General features: G+C 40.4%; 2 protein-coding genes across 3 annotated transcripts; both read right to left on the bottom strand.

Moving 5' to 3' along the window:
* Window positions 1-1,773: 1,773 nt before the first annotated feature.
* Window positions 1,774-8,262, bottom strand: LOC119006209 (polyadenylate-binding protein 1A). 2 transcript variants are annotated; one of them, XM_037074689.1, is made up of 15 exons: window positions 7,372-8,262; window positions 6,867-7,060; window positions 6,584-6,699; window positions 5,294-5,424; window positions 5,098-5,192; window positions 4,853-4,990; window positions 4,616-4,711; window positions 4,195-4,467; window positions 3,964-4,054; window positions 3,688-3,810; window positions 3,455-3,597; window positions 2,819-2,903; window positions 2,530-2,660; window positions 2,259-2,349; window positions 1,774-2,143 (listed from the first exon to the last, which is right to left on the bottom strand). In XM_037074689.1, the coding sequence occupies exons 1-14, from the start codon at window positions 7,562-7,564 to the stop codon at window positions 2,260-2,262; spliced, it is 1,899 nt and encodes a 632-aa protein (XP_036930584.1). In that variant the 5' UTR covers window positions 7,565-8,262; the 3' UTR covers window positions 1,774-2,143; window position 2,259. The 2 variants fall into 2 exon arrangements, with proteins under 2 accessions (XP_036930584.1, XP_036930583.1); XM_037074688.1 differs by having other exon boundaries at window positions 5,285-5,424; window positions 7,372-8,261.
* Window positions 8,263-9,795: 1,533 nt separating this feature from the next.
* Window positions 9,796-23,988, bottom strand: LOC119005875 (14-3-3 protein beta/alpha-A-like). Its single transcript, XM_037073940.1, has 6 exons — window positions 23,848-23,988; window positions 21,509-21,823; window positions 14,112-14,235; window positions 11,544-11,707; window positions 11,190-11,285; window positions 9,796-10,884 (listed from the first exon to the last, which is right to left on the bottom strand). Exons 2-6 carry the CDS (start codon window positions 21,812-21,814, stop codon window positions 10,828-10,830), a joined length of 747 nt encoding a protein of 248 aa, XP_036929835.1. The 5' UTR covers window positions 21,815-21,823; window positions 23,848-23,988; the 3' UTR covers window positions 9,796-10,827.
* Window positions 23,989-25,177: the final 1,189 nt, after the last annotated feature.

Below are 25,177 nucleotides of genomic sequence, written 5' to 3'. Positions count from 1 at the left end.
TTGGAAGGCCCTCCAGTCTCTATAAACTCTGTAGTGACATATTAAATGGGTTATTGATCGAATAAAACAATGTAAGTATAGTACGCATCTGAGAAGTGATAAAGGCACAAATCCCTCTTTAAAAGGAATATCTGATGATCAAAAACTTGGTTGGAGAGAGACTGAAGACTGATTCCAACCAGAGCTTCATCTCATACAATTTGTGATGGTCCTCTTAATAAATGAGTGGCAATAAGATAGAGTGATTTGCTTTTACTCTTATACTTATGGGGTTGGATGCTGCACGAGTTCTGGTATCAATGTTTCATACAATTTTAGACACAAACATGAAAACTTCTGTATCCGAAAGGACAGCAACCTGATTGTCTACAGCATGGTTCATGCACGCCGCAAATATGACAACAAATGCAGTTAGTGTGCATGCTCTGTCATCCTCTTGACAAGCTCGGCTCTCTGGTCTGGATGGAAGGATGTGACTAAATGAGGGGTGATACTGACGTGTTATTTGCCCCATTCCGTTAAATATGTAAGAGACAAGACTATTTCAAGTCCCAAACAGAATAGGCACTGTAGGAAAAACTGTAGAGGCTGTGAGAGAGACACAATAAACAAGACAGCCGCAAATGTAAACACATGCCAGCTGATAGGTACAGTGCCATTCTTCATTGGATGGACCGGGCATGGCTTCCACACATTGACATATATGGTTAAAACTCTCATTTCCTTTAAAAAATAAGGGACATTCCATAGTTTCTTTAATGACTGGTAGCTGCCTCCACTCAGTCACCTATTTATGCAAAGATGTACTATTTTCTGTGCATATCATGTCATTGACGTGGATCAGACCCACACAATGTTGATCTACCATAGTGACTGTTTGATCCACAATACACATTCAATCACACAAAATATACTTCTTAATGTATATCATACAGTATGCCCCAATCCAAATCCCATAACAAGTCTGGAGCTGTATATCAGATACTGTACAAATAAAGTACAGATTAATTATAAACCCCTCATAAAGGTTCAGGTAAGCACTATACACGACACAGGGAAAGTGTATGTGATGTGCTCAGTAACAGTGACATCTGCTGGAAGACAACAGTACATAGCCATCATGCTCTGAGATACAAGAACATTGACTTACGACTGGAAGCTGAAATAAAAAGAAGGGAGGGTCAATATGACACTGAATCTTGCTTTGGAGCCAGGCTGTGGTGCTGACTGAAGTGGAGTCAATGGGAGATGCCTTGACGAAAATGCTAAAACCTTCAATATCTATATCATGATCTCTTATGAAGAAATACCTCCCCAAAAAAGGCCACTCTTAATACAATTGTTAATGACAGACCTTTTATACATTTTCTTTAATAACATTTCTGTAGGAGAGGCTCCTGCTGGCACTGTAATTGCAGTCTCATCATCAGCTGGACCTGCCCTGCTTTATATCGCAGCTTTGTCAATCATTAAGAGAAAAACATCTGTTAACCTACTCTGATGTGGCCTTCTATGTTCTGAAGGCATTCTGTCATCAGAAGTCATATTGTGTAGATGCTGGGTTTTAGGATTTGCATCTCCCATTCAACACACTTCAACAGACTGGACAGTCTGGCCTTTCTTGCACCAACCCAAGAAAACACCTTCACAATGACAGCTCAGTGCAATAAACCTGGGACTGTTCTGTTAATCATTCAGTTATGAAATTGACATCTAATCTTTGTGCAGAACTCCTCCTGTTGACATGAGGACAACGCAGAAATAAAAAAGGCATAAATTTTGAATGAGAATTTATTACAGCCAGCAGTTTACAATACAAATCACCTTTCAAAATGCTCAGCTACAACCTTTCTGAACATTGCTGATAATCTGAGCACTGACACAGTAAAATGACATAAAACAGAGGAATGCATTCAAATTTATTATCTCAATTTTCTATGTTTTGCTTTTTTTTTTCAACAAATTTTTGTTTATGATCAAGGTCTAGTCAAACCATCCATAGACCTGGCAGAGTCAATTGTTTTATTCTTTTTTTAAGAAATGATTTATCATTTTGCGATGTTTTCAGAGTTTTAGGTTTTTCAATGTTTAATTTTTTTTTTTCTCTTTTTCCATCGGTGAAGCAGGTTTCAAAAAGCTCAATCTGTAAAGCAAAAAAAGATGGGATAGAAAAGCTTATGTTAAAGTGCAATTTGTACACCATTACATTTAGTGTAACAGTACATCTGTTATCTACAAAAAAAAATCTCCACACACACCTCAGACGCTGGGAACACCAGCGGGGGTGGTTGACTTCTGAGCAGCCTCCTTCGCCTGGTGGGCCTGAAGCACAGCAACAGCCTCATCCACCTAAAACAATAATAAAAAAAAGCTTAATGATGCATATGAAGCATTACCGATGAACTCATTCAAGCAGCATGATTTGTAAATCCTGAGTCTTGTGATGGTGTTGCAAGCAACCAATCAAATTTAGTGGAGAATAGCAACAGACTTTCAGGTATACAACCAACAGATTCCCCTGTAACTGACCTTTGAGCGCAGTGACTCAGGTGACTCAAGCATGTGGAGAAGCTCTGAGTTGTCGATCTCAAGCAGCATACCAGTGATCTTGCCTGCCAGGCTGGGGTGCATGTTCTGGATCAGGGGGAACAGACGCTCACCTGCAGAAAGAAAAAACATCATTAACAACGTTCTTGACTGTACAAAACTAAATGTGAATACACACAAAACTTACAAACTTTAAAGATACATTTCCTACTGCACAAAACTCTTCTGTTCATGCAAATCCCATATAAATGTGGGTAGATGGTGTACTAACCCAGCATCTGCTTCTGTTCCTGAGGGGGGGCAGCGGCCAGCATAGACGCAGTCAGGGGCTCCTGTCCTTGCACATGGACAGCAGGCTAAGAAAAGAAAAAGGGAACAAATTGTTCTGGTAAAGAACTGACCCATCAACTAGAAACCATCAAAATCTATTTTTATACAATACAAACAGGTGAATTGTGGTGTGTGGCAACAACTGGACCGATTCAGATTCAAATTCAGTTTATTGGTCAGGCTTCTTGCTAAATCCAGGTTACTGTCCTTGACATTAGTCTCATCATAAATTCTATGGTTGATATCTTTGGCTGAAAGGTAAATTGAAAAAAAAAAAATCGAGAAGAAGCAGGAAGTCAGTCACAAGTATTACATTAACTTCCTCATGGTACTTTTATATTGAGCTGGATACACCCATAGCAGGTACAAGGGAAGAATGATCTTAACTCAGAACATTGGAAAAACTAATTTACTATACCACGCTGTCAATTCTTTGCCTAAGTGAAATATAATCATTAAAAATGGTTCCATGTAAAGGGTGAATTCTACATAATATGAGGCCAAAAGTTTTCTTTCAGTAATCAATGAGTACAACACATGAAAGTACATATCTTATCTAAGTCAACAGAGTTCCTACCTGCTGCATGGCAACCTGTGGTTGGGAGGCCATGTGTTGCTGGGGGTTGCGCACACCAGCAGCATATTTGTACTGGGGCATGGTGCGCACTGGGGCGGCGGTGGCTGAAGCACCAGCAGGGCGCTGGCCGAGGGCCTGGGTCGCTGAGGTGAGAAAAGTGAACAATAGATGAGCACGACAAGCAAAAGAACAAAACAAAGTATATTATGTGTTCTCAATGCTGAAATACTTACGCATACGCTGTGAGGTCATCATCCGTGGGACCTGGGTGTTGGCGGTGGTGGTGGGACGGATGGTATTGAAGGTCTGGGGCCTGGGAGCAGATGGGCGCATAGCATTGGGCATGTTTTGGAAGTCTGAAGGAAGAGGAAACATTTGAAATCACCAGTGGAGTAGTTAGAATTCATTTTGTGCAGTGGTTTCAGCTCTGCAGTCCAATTTCCAGCAGTGACCAAACTGTTAGTTACAATCACATGAATAATGGTAGTTTCATTCAATTATCTACTTACGCTGAGGACGCACTCCTTGAGTGGCCCAACGGGGGCTGGGGCGAAGCTGGGCCAATTGGTTGGCGGAGTAGTATGCAGCACGATTCTGGGCCTGAGGAGGATGGAGACTTATCATTTCATGGTCTCTGCTAAAGTGGGTACTTAAACATTACTTATCATCATAAACATTTTTTATCCATTTCCCTTCGAGGAACACAAGTCGCTTATTGCAGCTATACACCTGTGACTAACCTGAGGTATAGCCGCCATGAAATAGCCTGAAGGTGGGGCAGGTTGATATGGGTTGAGGACCGGGTTGGGCACTGCACGGACTGTGGCCATCCTCTGCATATACTGGTTGGTAAGGTGGGCCTGGCGCTCCTCCTTGCGCTGTGCCAGGGCCACATACAGTGGCTTTGTGGCAACAATACGCCCATTCATCTCCGTTACAGCCTTAGTGGCCTCCTCTGGTGAAGAGAAGCACACAAAGCCAAAGCCTTTGCTGCGGCCACCCTCCATCATCACCTTTTGGAGGAGAAACTAGTTAAGCATCCATTCTGATAAATTACTGTCTTGTTAATCAAAATTATAGATTACAACCTAAGATAACAAATTCAATCTGTGATCAAATCTTACATTTCGGCATCACAACTCAAGTCAATTAAGTCTTCACCTTAGCACTTGTTATGGTTCCAAATGGAGAGAATTCTTTACGCAGACGCTCATCATCGAGGCCATCGTCCAGGTTTTTCACATACAGATTGACACCCTGTTATATGGAAAATGACAATGACATATAAAAAAAACAAGTCACATTCGAGCTACAACTGTTAAGTTGCGTGTCAAAATAACTGCCCTGTGATATGACAGCTGAAACAATCTCTTAAAGCAGAACAGAAGGCACCCAAACCTGGTATCTGGTCATTCGATCCTGTTTCATCTGCTCAAATTTACGCTTGAGCTCATTCTGGCGCTCCCCTTTCTTCTGTGCACGACCCACATAGACTTGCCTACCATTCATTTCTTTACCGTTCATGTCATCCACTGCCTGCAATGATAAAAGCAACATTAAAAAAGACAAATTCAGTTTTCAATAATCTAGATATATAATAGGGCATATCCCCCAGGAAAAAGAAATAAGGACGTTATCCAAACCTTCTGTGCGTCTTCATGTCTCTCGAAGCTGACAAACCCAAATCCCTTGGATTTGCCACTCTCGTCAGTCATGACCCGGATACTGAGTGCCGGCCCTAGAAAATACAACAGTTCATTTATACATGGCCACATCACACTGGTAACATGGTTAGCGCATACCATGTCTGATATTGTGTCAGCGCCTTACCATATTTACCGAATAATTCCTTCAGCTTCTCATCGTCCATGTCCTCCCCAAAGTTCTTGATGTAAACGTTGGTAAATTCTCTGGCACGTGCCCCAAGCTCAGCCTCCCTCTCCTTGCGTGATTTGAATCGCCCAACAAATCTGTTGGTCAAATGTAACATTAGAACAAATCACACATAAGACAAAACTATGTCCAAATTTAATTCAGCAACTCCTGGATTACCATAATTTGACAATTACTTTTTCTGGAGTATCAACAGAGAACCCTTCCTAAAGCCCTGCTCAAAGCTGTTAAGAGAAATATCTCAGCTTTTTCAGCATCTCTTCCAACCAAATTATAAAGATGGATTTCTGGTGCGTATTGAGAATCCTATGAATTGAGAATGCAGTGTTGACTGTAGTTAAGATTTGCCCCAAATCAATTCAGAGTTTATAGTTTATAGTAACCAACTTGCATCCATGGACTTCCCAGAGTGCAGTATTTAAAAAAAAAAAAGTTTTGTACCAATTGTACACATTAAACATGTGAATGCAGTCTAGGACTGCCCCTTAATAGTTGTCAAAAACCATTAGCCATTTATAAGAATCTTAGCCAACCATCATTTGCGAACTGCGTCTTGCCACACATGAGCCAGAGAAGATGCAACGCTGAGCTTATTTTTGAGACACAGAGGCCTTTTGACTGCTGTTAATACAGCCACTGATTAGTCAAAATGTCTGGGGCGTAGACAGTTTGTTGGACAGACTCAACCCAGTACATCGTGTCAACAACTGATCAACAATTTTATAAAGAACATAAGCGTTTCTACAGTGTCCAACCGGCTTTTCAATGTCAGGCACCAAGTTCAAGTGGACCTGGTCCACCTTCGCTGTACAGCACATTATTTCCAAATAGCATCTCATTGCATGAGGCATTTTAGATGACCAAACAGTTTGCTGGACCAGGGGACGTGTTAATGTCAAGCCCTGCAACATGGTGATGCCCCTTAGTATCTGTTCAAAATGAAGCTAAAAGTCATTTTTTGCTGTTTGAAGGAAGGGACTTGGGCAAAAACATACAGTGACAAATAAATTAACAAAATGTTTGGTGTGGAAGTTTAAACACATTCAGAATCTTTAACAACACTTTTGCTGTTAACAGATATGTTTTTTTACTCAACTGGCTGTGTGAGACCAAACAGATCAGCTTCAGGACAAGATGCAGTTAAAGACACACTTTGTTTAGATGTATAAGGAAAACAAGGACACGACTCTCACAAAATTTCATCTAACCTACAAAGTAGTTATAATCCACACTTACACTTTTCTGTCATTGAGCAACATGCCATTCATTTTCTCAATGGCCCGCTCAGCAGCCTCGTGGGTTTCAAAGTGCACAAAGCCGTAACCCTTTGAGCCATTTTCATCACAAACCACCTTGGAAAAGGGAGATTTGAGCATGTCAAAAACAATCCCAAACACCATGCATTTAAAAAACACAGACAGATCGTCTGCACCACCCTGGTGCAATCTTAGTCATGCAAAGTAGTTGTCTGTATGTAAAGCACTCAAACACAAAACAGAGTGAATGCAGCCCCACCTACCTTGCAGGACAGGATGTTTCCAAATGCAGAAAAGGTGTCATAGAGAGCCTTGTTATCAATGGACTTATCCAGGTTCTTGATGAAGATGTTGCCCACTCCACTCTTCCTCAGGGAGGGGTCCCGCTGAGACCACATGATGCGGAGAGGTCTGCCTTTGATCACATCGAAGTTCATGGTGTCCAGGGCTCTCTCAGCTGTGAAAAAACGGGGCCCAAACAACAAAATCCTAATCACACTGGGGTTCAATGTCCATTTCGTCTACTACAGTAACTTCAGCAGTTCTATAATCAATTAAGAAGGTCTATATCATTGTTCAAGTAATTGTATGACAGATGTACGACATTTTCAGAACTAAATCATTAAATTGTGTCACATCAACTTGTTAACTACCGCTATGCCAATTCCAAATTAACTGCTATAACATGGCTTGAGTGCTGGATGTTCAAAATGGAGTCAGATGGTGCAACAAACTAGTCCTTGCTGTACTACATGGTGGTAAACCTACCGTCAGCAGGTTGCTGGAAATTGACATAGGCATATCCAAGGGATCGGCGGGTGATCATGTCTCTGCATACTCTGATGGACAGAATGGGCCCAGCCGGGCTGAATTTCTCGTAGAGCATGGCCTCGGTAACGTCTGGATGCAGGTCTCCCACATAGAGTGAAGCCATAGGGTAGCTAGGCGCGCTGGGATTCATGTCTGACGACGCGTGTTCTCAGGCAATAAGACAAACTGTATGGTTGTAATAACTCCGAATTTTGCTGACAACTGTCAGTCAATATCAGCCTCCTATGTGGACTGGTTATTTATGTCGGCCTCTTCGGCGGCTTCACAAAAATTACGAGCGCACACGCTATTAGCTGTTTTAACAGTTAGCAACGTGGGCTAGTTAGCTTGATTAGCAAAATGTCGGAACGTGGCCTAGCTGATGTGGCTCACAGACTTAACAAATTGTAATCTGTACTATTTCACAGTTTGTTCTTTATATAAACTGCCTATAGTATTCGAAGCAAATGTACTCGTTTACAGTTACTGGAATGACAAAGCCCTTAAAAGGAAAAAAAATGTTGTTAGCTAAGATAAGTTGCTAACGTTGGTCACCCACGCTTTCAACAATACGGCTAATAGCTTAGCTTTCTAGCGTTCTTCTCGTTCCGTCTTTCGTTTTTTCGAAGGCAGCGTCTTCTTCGCGTTGCTTGAGTTGGCAAATGAAATCCTGCTTCACCGATTTTTTTTTTCTTATAAAAATATGTCTGCGTGTGCTCTCTAGCTTTTGGTTTGTTTCATAATAATAAAATGTGTGCCGAGACTAGCTCCGGAGCACACCCTACGCAGACGGATTACCGGAATGAAAGGAAGGTCGGCGGAGGTTGTTTCCCGATTGCAGTCGAAACCACGGCGCGTTTGCCACCAAGGTTGACGTCACAAATCTCGCGATACTTTATATTTCATTTCATTCCGATCATCACAGATAATTATCTGAACTGAGTTAACATGTTTCCTGGTTCCGTAAAGGAATGCGTGTATAATTTGCTGGGCCAGTAGCCTGAGTCATATCTACTGTCCTGTGCACTGTTGTTGGCATATATTTTTCCTCTAGTGAGAAGAATCAATGACAGAATTTATAAACAGCTGTTTTAAAGCAGACTGTGGCTGAAATAAAACAGCAAATGTAGCAGACACACCTGTTGATTTTTGTTGTTACAGCCATGATCATTGATGCAAGCAACATCTTTTTTTACCTAACAAAAACAAACGAACAAAAAAAAAACAAAAAAAAAACAGCCAAGGCAAAATGTCAATATCAATATAATGCTCATTTAAATATGTGAGCATTTATGAGTCAGTGATGTTATCAGCACATATTTCTGACTGTTTTGGCTTGACAAGAGTACATTTTATGCATAACTATTTGGCCGAGGGTTAGAACAACTATATCAAGGAAATGCTATTCCAACTGGTTTTCATCACTGACTGAACTTGATCACTCCTTAATGTTCATTAAAACCCACATCATCTATCACTGGTAAACTTGGCAGGAACGATGCAGTAATAGTACAAAGGGCACAAACCGCTTGACTCCATACTCATGGTGAATACTAACTTCCTGATTATGTATTACAATAGATGGCTTATTCTTATACATCACTCACCGAGTTAAGCCCTACCTTGTTTTAAACCCTGTGTGCTCTTACCTGAACTCCACTCATGGTTTCAGAGATGGCACAACAGCTCAACTTTCCTCTATGTAGTCATGGCAGTGGGCATGACACACCCTGCAGGCTGTGCAGATTGTCGTTTTTTAAAACATTTTTTAAAGTTTTTTTTTTTTTAAAGTTTTAAATATGTATTTATTTTTGTAAAGCAAACCTACCACCAGACCAGAACCAGCGCTTTGTTCACTTTGGTTTAAAAGGGATAAATGAGATTTTGCATTTGAAAATCTTAGCTGGTTCTGGCCTCCAACAGCACAATGTATCGAGGGGTGTGGCGTCTGTGCTTGCAGTAAGTCTGGTTTCATCCAACAAGAACGAGTCTGTACGATGTAGTTTAAGGAGGATGCATCACAAAGGAACAATGGCATGATTGACCAGTAACAGTGGGGTATTTGCATCGGAGACACTGAACCACACTCGCGTAAAATAAAGAGGACTTTCTGTGGGTCTACTTGTCTGCTCCCAGCCTCCACCTCAGGGTGACTCACTTATTCTTGTAGTGAGTCACAGAAAACAGAACAGCTGGGTTATGTTGGTTGCTGGGTTTACCATCCAAATACAGTAAAAATGACTGAACTGAAAAATGACTATGAGCTGAAATAACCACTTTAGAGTTGAAAGTCATCAACATTAACTATAGATGACTTTAGATACTTTAACTGTTAAAATATAAACTTGAGGCCTGTGACATCACTACAACTGGACAAGTTGAAACTTTTAAATTATTATTTTTTTATTCCACTTACATGAAATTACACGTTTCCCCCAAAATAACAGTTATGCTTGGGTGTTCTGTATGAAAATTCCAAAGACATGAACAAAGCTAGCCCGCCCCACAACAATCTCCTGACATCTCCACAAACTACTTCTTATCAACATGCAGTTTAGGCAAGTATTGAAAGAAAAAAAGGAAAATAAAAGACCAAACAAATAAAAATCTTCATTTGAAAAAGCAGTAACTAGATAAGCACATGGGATTTTGTTTCTTTCACTGCTGTGCTCAGAAAAACATCAAAAATAACAAGCTTGTGTGCTCTTTTGTTCTTCAAAGTTTTATATACCTCGTAATTGAAACATAGAAATACAAAAGCAGGTAACCCATAAACAAAAACGAAATTTTAAGGAATAGAAAGTTGAGCAACTAACAGTAAATGGAATGTAACCTTTGTGTTCCAACAAAACCTTGCCTTCTGTCTCCAGCACTTCCCCCCTTACACCTCCACTGTCATATCTCTTCCCTAGTTCAGACTAACAGATGCTGTCCCCTCTGGTGTGCAGAGCCAACTCCTGACTTTGTGAAACCACAGATGTATCATTAAAAGATGGTGCTAATCAAGAACAGGACCGTTAATATGATCAAGATACATATACAGTATAACTGTTTTGACTCCAGAAACTCAATCCGCTAGCATTTTTCATGAGTTGAGACCCGCCACCTTAATGCAGCACCCCTGTTGCTCCCACACAAAAAAGGTCAGCAGACAAGCAACAAACCCCAAACACACTTAACCCTTCCACATAGACCCTCCCACCACACAATTAAATTACCCTCCCTCCCTATCCCCTTTCCCCACAGTTACTACAAAAGGAGGAATAGTAAACCAATAGGAGTGAGATGAGCATTGAGAACTAAATAGAAAAAAGGATGGAGAGAGATGGACGACAATGATGATAATGAGGTGATCATGATGAAGATGAGTTGGGACGATGGCAGGTAAGACGGGGATGACTCTTGGGGTCTGGCTCAATCTTTGGGCTCCTCTGTATCCTCTCCTTCCACCTGGTTATCAGAGGTCCACAGCTGAGGAAAGACAAGAGGTAACACAGGTGTAAGTGGTAAAATATTCTCTGGTTGCATATGATATTCTTATTAGTGTATCATAGTAAATTGAGTATGTTTGAGGTTTGGAATGAAAAAGAGTAATCTGAACCATTGCCTCTGTAAACCATGCTTAGAATTTTATAGACCAAACACTTGAGAAAATAATCAGACTGATCAAGACAACTAGATGCAGTCCTACTTCCATTAATCACCATCCTTCTTTAGCACACAAAATCTGTCCATGTCAGTGGAGTTGGTACAGTGTTTAAGAAATGGAAACTTACTGTCAAGTTGTCTCTCAGTAGCTGCATGATGAGTGTACTGTCTTTGTACGAATCTTCACTCAGTGTGTCAAGCTCCGCTATGGCATCATCAAAAGCCTGGAGGAATCAAAACACGTATTTAACAGCTTGAAGAATGACAGTAGACTAAAACAAGCTACATTTTGTATAGATTGTGTCGGTTTCAAGTCAGTTGTACAGAGATTTTATTGTTGTCTCTAAATGTGTATTTACCAACAGATGCACATTGAGTCTTACAAGTTCTCAGGAAAAAAAAAGAATTGATGATTTTCATAAATTAGCACTGTCAAGTACCAATATGAGTACAAGGAGTTTTTAGTAGTGTTATTAACGTACGTTCTTAGCCAGCTGGCAGGCCTCTTCAGGTGAGTTGAGGATCTCATAGAAGAAAACAGAGAAATTCAGGGCAAGACCAAGACGGATTGGGTGTGTGGGCTGCATCTCTTGTTTGCTGATCTCAAAGGCGCTTTGGTAGGCTTCCTTTGAGTCCGTAATGATTTCTGAGGGAGAAAAGAAAATGGAATCAGAGCTATGGAAGTCGACAATGAAAAATACAATTCTCTCTTGATTTTTTAAATTGTTTTATATAGTACAGAAAAAGGCTTCATACAATGATCTTAGTTCCAAGTTTAATAAATACACAAGAACCCTCAACTAATGCCATCTAAGACAACAACCCTGCAATAAATCCTACCTTCCTAAAAGCGGTTTTCAGTTTTTGTTTTAACAGTTTTACACTTAAGGGCATTTTGGAGACTACTTTGTGATGCTGTTTATTTGTATTGCATTATAATAAGGTTTCTGATATTTCCCATTCTCAATTATTATCAGTTCAACTAAGTTACAGATGAATCAAACACCTCTCATACCTCTCAAACACTGGGGAAAAAAAGCATCTCTAACTGTCCAACAATCTACAGCAACAAGGTAACATGAAATGGATGGGCAACAATTCTCTATGCTATTAACAGGGGTTATATTTATACTTTTGTTGAATTTAGAGCACAATGGAGGTTTGTTGGGAGATATAACGCATGATTGTTTCTGAAAGCCTATCAATGTAATGCAACCACACCAATTCAGAGATAATAATTTTGTGCACAGTATGCTTTAACACAGATTAGAGAAGGACCAAACCACCATCAAACATGTCTACTATATTTAACTAAAATCAGGAGCCTGCTATCTAATCTGGATCAAGATTAGCATAGACAGAAAACATCATGGACCTAGAACTACTGGACAGAGCCCTTTCCTATGAAAGCTGTTCAGTGAAACATGAAGCCAAAAACTTCTGGTGGTGGTTCTTCCGCATAGCTTCCACATTGTGTGGCCCATAGAGCGTGTGCACTAGAGACCTCCACCCACAGAGCCAGCTAACTTCCGGGTTAGCTTCCAGCTAACTAGAATGAGGATACAATAATCGTGATGCTGTAATTACACAGTTTTCCCACCACAAAATCTGGCTTCAGAGCCTGGTGCTCCTCCTAAGGCTTGGGAAACATAGGCAGACTGCTATCCTAGCTGCATCCAGGAACAAAACCCATGGAGCTCACTAATTTACACATTACATGTTGCTGGTTTAATCCATGCAAAAAACAAGTAGAAAAACATAAACTTGAGGTTTTATGGGGGGTTATTTGAGGGACCATTTCTTGGCCGGGTGCAGCAGCTTGCTGGAGTTGTGTAGACATCATGAAACTGGCAGACAACTGGAAAATGCTTCCACCCACCATAACTTAATTTTTACTTTGCTTTTTGCATAACAGGCTGGCTCTGTGAGAAATGTCAGTTATTTGGAAAGTAGCAATGACTGCAGACTGACCGACTTCTACTTTCTGACTTTATGATTGGCTGTATGCCATAATACTATTAAACGCAGACAGTGTGGACCTGAACTGACACGGTCCCTTTTCATCAGTTATAAACATCAATGCTTGGGTGAGATTTGGATGCATATAGTTAAGAGACTGTGTCAGTAATGTTTCCTAAATACTAACTAAAATACACTCACTGTATTGCTGCAAAGATGAATTAAAGCCACCCTCAAATTCAACAGACAAGCTTCCACTATGTCAGAAGTTCCTTTAGTTGTTTTCTGGCATTGTACCAAGGTGTTAGGGGAAAGCTGAAACGCAGAGGCAAACATTCTGTGGTACTCTTTTTTTTTTCTTTAATAAACGATCATGGTAGGAAGAAGAGGGCTAAAACAAGTCAGTAAGGAAACTCACTGCCTTACAATTTCTTCCCCAAACTTTTGTTTTGTGAGCCATTTGAACAGTTGTGAAGACTCATAAATTGTAAACATTTGTGAGATGTGAACAGTGATTTTCCTTCCTCTGTTTTCATTTGATAACCTATTACACAAGCCTAAAAAAATTTACAGTACACTAAAATAAATTAAAGAAAACCCAAATGTTTTTCCCTGTCAAGTACTGTAAACTCAGGACCATTCAAATTTGTATTGCATCCCTTTGTGGGGTCGGGGCAACGTATAGTACAAAGGCTCAAATAAAATTACGCCAAATGTGATATTTCTGTGGGCTTACGGTGGTCACATTGCCTGAGCCTGTAAAAGCCCACCAGAAACCCACACATTTTTTTAGGTTAAAGTTAAGGTTAAATTCACAACAAATGATAGGTTTACTTTTAAAACTTGTTACAGGCGTATACAGAATAAAAAACAAAAATCAACTTAATAGCTGCTGATGACTGCCTTTAACAGTCAACAAAAATGACAGGAATTGTTGGCATTCAGGCACACTGTAAGCAACATGTCTTGGCCTGGCTCAGATTTGTAGATATACGTCTTCCCAATCCAGATTTAAAAAAAAGGCAAAACATACACAATATTTGAAATAATACTAATAAATAATAAGCATAAAAAATGGGCAGAAAGTTTACCCTTCTTCTTGTCTCCAGTAGCCACCTCAGCCAAGTAGCGGTAGTAATCTCCTTTCATTTTCAAATAGAAGACCTTGCTCTCTGCAGCAGGGGCTTTGGGAATGAGATAATCATCCAAGAGACCCTGCAGCAAAAAACATACAATTGCAACAGCAAACTGTCAGAAAAGAGCAGACTTCCTATGATAATAGAACTACAATCAATATGGCTTTATTTACAATTGCAAAATGAGCACGGCTTGATTTGTATCCTTTCTCTATTAGCATGAAATGTGAACACAATTTGTGATGAATAAGACAGCTTGTTTAAATCCTTCACTTATGCACTGATGCCAGAATAGCAGTGGCTGTCATTTCAGCCCATTCAAATAAATGTCAGCATTAGATCTAAATGACGGTTTAGACAACCTGGCTACCTCAAATGGTCTTAGGGCTTGAGCCTGGGCCTGAGCTACATCACAGAAGCTTCACAGACCGCTGAAGGGGGGTGGACAATATGAAAATGTGGGGGAGGAGAAAGGGACGGCTGGACAGAAGAGGAGGGCATGAAGATGGTGGAATATGGAGGAAATCTGCTGGGGGTGGAGTAAAGAACCAGGCTGCTGAACTCCTAATGAGCATTTGCTGAGGAAGTAGGTCACTCAGAGCCCAGCTCTTTACATCAGAAGTGTGCACCACTAGCAGAAAAATGTTAATCTACTATGTTAAAGCACTGTGCGGCAGAGAGGGTTAAACACTGCTTTTACAGAATTAAAAGAAATTAATACTTCATTCTAACACTGGGACACACATAGGAGGCATAGTGCTGCCCAGTTCCTTATGAAACACATGTTTACCAATTGTTCAGAGAGTGCCATGGTCTGTAGCTTTAGTTTAGGCATCTGTCCTATTTTTTTCCCCCAAGCACACCATGAGCAAATCTGGCAAGTTAACACACTGACAATTAGAAATGGTACTGTACATTAATATAAATAATCTGATTCAAATAAATAACTTCTCAGCTGTAGCTACCATTGAGGGTGAGTGTTTAGAGCAAACTAATGACAGTTTGAACAGGTTGTTGGATGGGTCTTCTTTTGGCTGAACAAAGTGAATGTTTTTTTTTTTGCTGTCACTCAGTTGTCCGTTGATGATTTAATTTACATCTGGCTAAATCTTATGCAGCACCATACAACAGCTGTGCAATAATTCCTAGCTTGCCTGCACTGTATAATAATCCGTCCACAGTATTTGTGTCGGTGACATAGGCTTTAACATTAGCAATCCCTCTAAGAATAATGCGATAAACAACAAAGAAGATGGCCATAAAGTTGAACCACCACCACCCTTTCTAACAATTAAAAATCATCATATAAGAAGGCTTTATTGAATTGCTGTTGTGTTAGACAGTATTAGCTCATAAATTGGCAACCATTTGTATAATATTGTTGTTAATTTGCTCTAGTCTAGTCTAATCCATATGATAGGCTGATACATGTACAACCCTGATAAATAGTACTGCATTATCCTTGAATGGTTTAAATTGTGTATTTTAAATCTGCATCTCTGTTGTCAATAGCCAGGCTAGAATGATAATTGGCAGTGTGTGCTGTTTTAAGTGCAGATCACTTCACTGCTTAGCTGTAGATTTCAATGTAGTCTCCATATGGACATTTCATGTTACAAACAGCCATGACCAAAATTCTGTGCCGTACAGAATAAAACAGAGAAGAATCCCCCAGTATTCTAAACTCAGAGACATGAGCGTTTGCATAGTCTTTAAGATCGTGTTTGAGTACAAGAAGCTGATCTAAGAGCCTGCATTTGCAGAATGCTCTTAGACTGATGTGAGGGCTCAGGGAAGTCCTCTGGGATCTGAATGTAGAACTAGGCCACTGGCAAGGGCAAAGATAAATCTCTACATCCAAAACAAGAATAAGAATGTATATTTTGGGTACTTTTTTTTTTTTTTTTAAAAAAGGGCATGTGTAGGTGTCTGCTCACTTGTATAGACTTGAAATATTGTTTTCTGTAGCACATCCAATAAATAAAGTTCTCATCCTATAAAGACTTTTGTGTGAACTATTGTCACTATCCTGGAAATTTTAACATTGATACAACATCCGAACACCAGAAAAATCACACACTCATCCACAACAGCCCCCAGAACTGATGGGAGAGGGTGGAATTTATCTATTCACTCATTCATTTATTTTCCACTGACTATTTAGCCATGCTTTTTTGGTAAAGCCATGATGTTGACACGTTCTTGATGTAGTGAATCCACAGGACCCACAGATGTTAATTTGAGTGGGTCCTAGGGGAAAAAAGGTCCCAAATTCAACATGTTTTCTGACAAATTGTTGTGTAAAACTCATGTTTGATGTTATATGGTTATAACTATGGTTATGTTTGATGAAAGTAATCTGAAAATTAAACTAATAAAATCCCAAACCTGAATCAGAGTTTTCTGATCACAAATGACAAAGAAATGCATTAAAAAAGTCTGTTGCTATGCCCCATCATGTCATCCTGATACACTTGTCTACAGACTTCTAAAAAACTAAATAGTGGCTTATTTTATTATACACGTCCTGAATGATAAAGCATTTGCCATCATTCACGGTCACGAGAGAACACAATTGATCAGAGCTGATTATCCTCGACAGTGACCCAATTTATTCACCAATACCACGTTTGTAGCTTTGATTGGTGAAAACTGACAAGGATTTGTTGAAATTGTAGCAGCAGAAAGTATCATGTCACAATCATTAAGGTATCCACAGATGGTCGGAAGGGCCGGATGGTCAGATTTTATTTATTTATTTATTTTTTACTGTTTTGAAAGAGTTTTGTTTAATAATCCTTACAGTATATTTTTGGTGATCACAATAGAGCATTTTCTGGGTTAAATTATGGTATATCCACAGACTTCAGAGCGTCCTTTTTTGATTGTAATGTATTAAAGATGCAGGATGGGTCCATATGAACAACACTGAACAGAGTTTTGGGGGGTTAACAAGCAAAATAACCATGCACTTTAGGGTTTGCTAAGGTGAGTCTTCAGTTGATCTTCATGCAACTGCTTCTGTCACTATGTGTACTGCTATTACAATAATGTGATGTGCAAAAACATGAATGTCTAAAAGGTACACACTTTTCTCCCCATTTGATTCATAGTGTTTGTCCTTGCAGAAGCAGAATTTGACGTAACCAACCACAAATCGTACAAACTAGATAAATTCAAGTATACCCTAGCTTCAACCCTGTCCTACACCTTCCCTTACTCTCCGTTCTTTACTGTCATCCATCTCTAATTTGGTCCCCATATGGCCGTTTCTGCTGAAGTGGAGGTCAATGAACTGGTGGCATTATAGGATTAGGACCTGGTGAGTCACCAGGCAGAGAACGCACAGGCTGAGAGAAGAACAGAGTTGCAGAGGTCCTGCAGATGGCAACAGTATTTCAGAGGACAATATGAAACTTGTCAGGATATAATTGAAACACAAACCAGAGAATAATCTAGTAATATTACAAAGGCCCTGTCCACATGTACCTACTATATACAGCATTTAAAGTCACTGAAATCTGAGCTTTTGGATAACTCCTTCCAGGGTGGAGATATTCAGAAACTCGGTTTTCACATTCATCAGCGTTTGAATTATTGTATCTAAGTGTGTACAGTGGTTGAATGGATGTTGGTCTATGACGAGCAGTCATGTTTCCCTGCCTCATCTATAGTATTTTCTACTTCTGAGAAAGAGGGCAAAATATACAACATGCTTCCCATTTGTAACGACTCACACATGCCAAGTATATGGCCATGAGATATGTGTTTCAGTTGTGCCACTATGGATGGAGAATATTTCTGAAAGCTGGACATATCTGCTTAGAAGAGTTATGTATGGACTAACCTAATGCTCTGTATACCAATACATTCTAAGCGTAGAATGATACTTGGTAAGCCATATGCTTAGCATAGGGTCAAGTTACCCTTGTTGCTGTAGGATAACAAAAGCCCTGTTCAGGCAGAGATTCTGCAATATCACAACAAAGGCTTGTCTCTACAGCACCTTTGTTCACATTGAACCATGCCACACTGTGTCATTACATACGGCATGGTGCTATTGAAGAACCAAAAGAGGTGTAGCGGTACACAACACTTTGAGATCTGTGAATTTTTATTTTTGTGCGATACCATTTGGTTTCTACCTGTAAATCTAAACCCTTTATAAATCATATGGATGCGGTTCTATACTGTGTTGCGATCCTGACTGACCATGCACCGTTCAAAGTGCCAGTTACTTTTTTTTTTTTGCACAAAAATACAATACATAATCACCATCAGTAAAGTGCAGACCCCACCTGGCTCTCACTAGTGAAGAGGGATGCCATTTTCCTGAGGGAAGTTAACCAAAGATTTTGTAGGGACAGCTAGATAGTGGTGACTTCTCCACATTAAAGTAGCACTACCTGCTACCACATTAGCATTTGGGTCTAGTAACGTTGCTTTCTGGGTTGAAGTGTATGGCAACCATAATTGATTTCTTCCTGGTCAAAAAGAACGTTTTGGACATCCACAATTGATAAAGAGTAATCAGATAAATTACAGATATATCCAGCTGTGATTTTGACTAGTCAAAATGAGGTGGTTTATATCTATAATCTTCATTTGGGATACTCAGATTTAGTTTATAAATGTTGAAAAGGATTGCCTTAGGAGTGTGAGACATTCCTCTCATTTTGAGCGATATCCAGTGAAGGATCTGTTCAGTTATCAAGACTATAAACGCTATCAGACTGAACGGCAATAGACAGCCACACCCCTACCCCGCAGGCTTACAGGCTGGCCAGACTGGATGTGCGAGCAGTGCCTGTGCTTGGCATTACATCTTCCTTTTCCTTCTCAGCGTCCATGTAAACAGGTTAGAACTGGCTGGGTGACTAGCGCTGCAGTGGCGCTTAATCTAGAGAGTTGGCGTCTTGCCTATTTTTACTGCAATACTGAGCAGTTCTTGCCACAAATGGACCTGACATCACATCAGCATTTCACTACAGTTTTAATGTCTGTGTCTGTAGACAATGTCAAAGAGATGGCGAATACACACAACTTTCTCCTTCCCTCCCTCCATTTTTCAACAGGGGTAGATGAAAATCATCTTCATATTCATTGATAACCATCAAATGATAAACTCCATGTAAACAGATAGGGCAGGTAGGGCCCATGCCACAGCAGCAATGCTGTGTACGTGAACATAAAAGTGCGAGTGAGTACAGACAGCTCAAATTCAGCCACCACGCACAACGCAAGCATCCGGTGTGGCCAGCCTGTTACACTTTCTCAGAGAGATTGAATTGCCTCCATCGCAGCGTTGTTACTACCTATGCTGGTGGATCAGAGGCGGACCAAAACCGTCCCCTACTTTCATATAGATGGTGCGGAGGAATAAAGCACAATGTTCTCTCTTTAAAAAAAAACCAGTGTGAACGGGGCCATATTGCCATACATAGGAACAACACTCAGTCTAAACAATTTTAACTACTGCATAGAGAAATGAAAGTAACCTCAGCTACGTTTATTTTACCTTGTGATAACCACAGCATACAGTCTAACGCAATCTGATATAACTGGTCTGCCACAAAGTGTATTTCCTGTAATGCTCAGTTTGTTGAAACAGGCAGCAATTGAGTTATATTTTAGCACTGAGACCATAGCTGATGGTGTTGTAGTGGACTATCATACTGAGGTGTTTCTTAGTTTCTTATATACCATGCCTCTCATGTACAAATCTCTCATGATGTTTTCAAGTACAACACCCCCACTAACAAAGACTTAAGTAAAAAAAAAAAAACATTACATTTACACATTTATGATAGATTGAGGTATGGCAGCATTTTTATCAAACCCAAATCCAGTATCAAACCCTATAGCAAAGCAAAATTGAATCCTTTTAAACCCTTAGAGAATCTGATTACGTTTCATTTTTGTACCATTTGTAGTAATTAACTTTAACATTTAGCTTAGGTCCAAGATCATCTTTTTTGGCTGAGAAGACAGATAAAATACAATTTTCAGTGGTAGCTACCAAGTTAATTGAGAAAAACATTGCTAGTATGATTAAATGTTACCTGTAGCTACAACCTGAATCTGGTATAAAGTTGTTTAACTCAAGTTATGTGTGTGGTCTTTACTGCTGGGCTGTTATACCGGATTGTATTAGATTGTACAGATAGATACATTGGTCACTGAGTATTTACACATAATTTCCTGTGGTGTGTGAGCTCATGCTTTACATCTACTTCTGGATTCTCATCTTGGGGCCATCCATTTATAACTTAAACGCAACCTTAACTGCTGCTCAAATAAGAATGTTAATGTCATTTCACTGTACCTACTCAAAGGCTTAACACACTAACCACCTCACATAGTGTTAGAAAAACCTGGCTAACCAGGACTATGATTGAAAAACTATATCCAGAAAACCAGGTCAGAATGTACCACATTTACTTGTTCACATACGGCACAAGACTGGAGATCGTCAGTGTCAGACATGTTCAAACAATACTAAGTATGTTTTGGGCATGAGGTGGCGCATGGGTAGCTGGGTACAGACTTCTCCAAAACGACGAATGCTAATATTAATACACTGCTAATCCACAGTTAGGGTGAATTTGTGAAAGGGACTTTAAAAACAATTTGTTTTCAGTACAGGGGCATGTATGAAGAAGAATGTTATGATAAGCTGCAGGTCATCACGGATGAAAGATAATTAAAGCTTGAAAACTTCAGCTGGGTAGAAATGAAGCAACCACTGGAACATAACCAGTTCCACTTCGTCTTGTTGACAGAATTGACACACCCAACAACATGAGCTGTTGAAGAGAGGTATGACTGTAGCGTTAAGACTCACCCCTCAGTCATCCAGCATTTGTTCACATTATCTGACTTTCAAAAGGAAATGAATGCCTTGAAAAAAAAATAATGCGCTACAAAAAATATAAAATAAAGGCAAATTACAATTTCATTATATATTTTATTTTTTGATCTTGCTTTTGTCTCATCAGTTCCTGTCACTCTACCCCGCTAGTCACTATATTTTGGCACGCACAATGTCTTGACAATTAGTGTTGTGTAGTTATAGTGAAACAAATCCCTTTGAGACATGCATTACGTTATGAAATGATAGCAATTTTACTTGTCTGTTTAAATGTCTGTCTTAAAAAAATTATGTAACATTTCCAACACAACAATTCATAATCCAATGTGATCAAATTCAAGGAGGACCGGTACAAGTTGTTGCATCTTTGACAGTACTGAACAGACAACAGTTGACCCAAATGTTAAATAGCCGTTACTTTACCAGACTGACACATTTGCATGCATGTCCAACAATGTTGTATAATGAAATGTTATCTCACCAGCACTTCCCTGCAGATTTTTTCAAGCTCGCCTTCAATCTTTTCCCGGTATTCTTTGGCCATTTCCTTCTTTTTTTCGCTCCCCTCAGCAGCCTTCTGCTCAATGCTGGACACCACACGCCATGAGGAGCGCCGAGCACCCACTACATTCTTGTAGGCCACAGAGAGCAGGTTACGCTCCTCGTTCGTCAGCTCTTCGCTGTCTTTCGTCACAGACATCATTGCAGCAGCCATGTCGTCATAGCGCTCAGCCTGCTCGGCCAGCTTGGCCTTCTGCACCAGTTCCTTCTGGGGTGGCTCAGTCATGACTGCTCACTAGAGGAAGGAAAGAAGAGAGGAAACATGACAGCTGCCGGTCAATTAAATTAGTGACAAAAGTACATTTTCTAAAACGGACTGGTGACCAATTACCAGTATTTCATGTAACTTAAGAGGGATTTGTGAGACTAATGTCAATCATCAAGAAGAGAGAAACCTTATGTATTGGCTCTCAGCTGAATTCTTAGGAGATGTGGCTCTCCACTCAGTCCAGGGAAGATATCATGCCAAATTAAATAGGTTAACTGAAGTTGTGGCACGTGATACAAGTGCCATCTTTTAGGCTTGCTGCTTTATCAAGGAAACACAGATGTACAAAATCATGGCAGCTCAGTCTATGGGACCATGGGAGTGAAAGAAAGAATATTAAGCTTCAAGAAATCTGAAAATAACTGCTGCAGTGCATCTTTCTTGGACACATAAGGCACAGGAACTATGTTGTAGTACAGCACTGCAATAGCCTCACTGTATTGAATGCTATGGGTTTCTAAGAGGAGAAAAGACATCAGCAGAAACAACGTAAAGGCAGTCGATGTGTAATCTTCACACACGCCTGCCCATGGGAATTATCATCACTAGATCAATAGCCTACATCCGCTTGACCCATCCAAAACAGCCAGCGGGCTTCCACAGAATCAATCACTTTTTCCATTCCAAATGGCATTTTGTGTGTCCTGTTCACAATCTGCTGATACAGAAAATGAAACTATTTCTATCGTGGGTTTCACCCTCACACACAGAGTTCGGCAAACTAAACGAACCCGAATTTTGAAATCTTCCTCTTATTTTTTTTTAATTTTTATACACAGCACGTTTGTAGCAACATGGATTTTATACCTTTTTTTAACGGCGGGGAAAAAAAGAATTCACGCACATACACAATGATTACGGTTTTGCTAAAAGTAAAAGAATACTCGCCGAAGTAGCGCATGGTACATGCATGCAGGGCTTGTTCTCGGCGGGCCTACTGCTGGTAGCCGTTCATAGCAAACGCGGATGCGTCTCCCGGTACACACACCACACCCATCCCTGTACCTGTGGCTCCTCAAACGAGCACAAGGAAACTAAAGTGCCAAATTAAAGTGCCTTTCTGTGGCCGATATCGGTCAATCTGGTCGGCATGAACCCAAACGCGCGTCAACTACATACACAGTGCACAATTCTGACGAGAGAAGCGGTGACTGGTGAAGCTACAGCTAACTGCACCGTTATATATCATGTAGCCTTTCACCGTTCAGGCCTCGTGACCCGTTTCCAGTATGGCGCCGACTATTTCCTGAAACAGGAGCATTCAAGGGTAAGCGTTTTAGGGCGAGTCGTTATACCAATATTATTGCAAATCGGACACGTTAATAATTTTTATACACAACTCCAAACGTTTGTATCAGCATTTGACCGAAAGGAAGCTTGGTTTGTTGGCGTTAGTTTGGTTGCCCGTCGAGGGCTGATCTGATCTGTATCCTGTGGATTTTGCTAATGCACTTCTTGACCACTAAAAATTGCAAATAACACTAAAACACCACAGCACCATGCGATAAGATGTTACTGTGCCTTTCCGGCATTGTCAGCTGTCAATTAATCCCAATCGCATAGGCTCTGAAAATAAAATTGAGATAATACCTCAAGAGAAATACATAACCGATTTACTTGCGATCTTTACCAAGACACAGGCACTCTTAACCAACCAGCTAACATTACCCGACAAATTACTTGAGTTAATCGGTTTATTTTTTTGCTAGCCAACCCCGCAGAATATCAGATCTTCAGTCGTCGACCTGACACGCCTTCCCTATTCTGCTCGTCTGATGTTCGAGTTTGAAACCAGCCATTAGACATATCCCATACCGTAGCTAAGCTAACCATTGTTCTTTGGTCCGACGATTGTCGCCGCTAGATGCAGCGCCAGTCATTGGCGACACTACGCTTCCATTGTTACTCTGTTTAACGGTAAGTTCGAAGACCTTACGATTAATTATGCAAACGAAAGAGTGCTGTTGAAGAATCTGCATTTCCTTTCATACCTGAGTGCTGGCAGATAGCAGTGATGTCGGCGGTATAGTCTACAGCTGATTCTCTCGGCCGGCCCGTCTGAATGTGTTCCACGGGGTTTCCCTCCTATCACACCAGTCCAAGACACGGCCAGGGAAGGGGCTACTGACGTCAAACATTACCAAGGCAACCGAACATGAGCCATTGTGGGAGTAGTAGTTCTGTACCAATCGACGCTACTGCACTAGTCTATATGAGGCAAATACCATCAAATTATTGCAAATAATGTCGCCAATATGAGGACATTTTGATGTTTTCCTAAATTAAATAAAGTAACACGTTACCGCTTTGTCACAACACTTCATATTGTGTGATATATTCAACACTGGATTTAATGCAAATCTATGGAAACGTCACCCCATGGCCTTTCACCCAACATATCCTCAGCCCAGCGGTAAGAGTAAACACTTGTATAAATTAGCTGTTTTCTCGCACACAAACTTGAAACCCAGCATTTAACGAAGCCCTAGGCCAGACAATTCACACTGCATTCTGACAAGCGCCGGGTTATCTGTCTGTTTAAACCTACAGTTCCTACTACTAGAATGCAGCATGACTACTCTATTTACTTTAACCCCATTTCACCCTGCTCTGGAGCAGGGCAAGCGAGCCCTAGGCTAAAGTCCATCTCTCAATCTTCTTACCAAATCCAAATCAAGGGTGTCACATCTTGTACAAAATGTACAGACCATTGAGGAACATTCTGATTTGGGATTCTGAGCTGTATCAATAAGAAATGAAATAGACTTGAACTGCATTTAGGAGTATTTTTTGCTGGAGATGCTGAGAGCATCACAAACTAGAACACAGGACACAGTGCTACGGCATATCTTGCCTAATAGAAACTACTATTTCTGCATTCTGGTTGGTTTCCAAGGGGAGAGAGTGAAGCTATTTTTGCCTTGTCACATGTTTTCCCCCCGGGCCAAGATTTCAAGCTTGTAACCTATTTAAGGGCAGACCAGATAATGTCGGCGGTAGAAGTGCACAAAGCGCCAGTGCTAAACAATGAATGTCTCCTCTCACTTGACAAAGTCCGGTCCAGGAAGTGTGTAGTGTCAAGCCAGAGCGGATTTCAAGTATGGGAAAAAAGCAAAGCGAGAATCTAAACATGCACAACCGGTTAAGTGAGTTCCAAGTAAGTCTATCAACCTCATCTTGAGATCTTGAGCACACTTTCTCCCGCATTTCACATTCACACACACACGCACACACGCACACACACGTTCTGTTAAGTGTTAATGTTTAGTATTTCTCAGCAACAGCTTGAGATGTATTAGTATTTTTTTTTTTTAAAGGCTT

This window comes from Acanthopagrus latus, chromosome 17 (genome assembly GCF_904848185.1).
Source record: "Acanthopagrus latus isolate v.2019 chromosome 17, fAcaLat1.1, whole genome shotgun sequence".
NCBI lineage: Eukaryota > Metazoa > Chordata > Actinopteri > Spariformes > Sparidae > Acanthopagrus > Acanthopagrus latus.
Note: the sequence above shows the minus strand (reverse complement) of the source record. Positions and strands in the feature narration are given on the sequence as shown.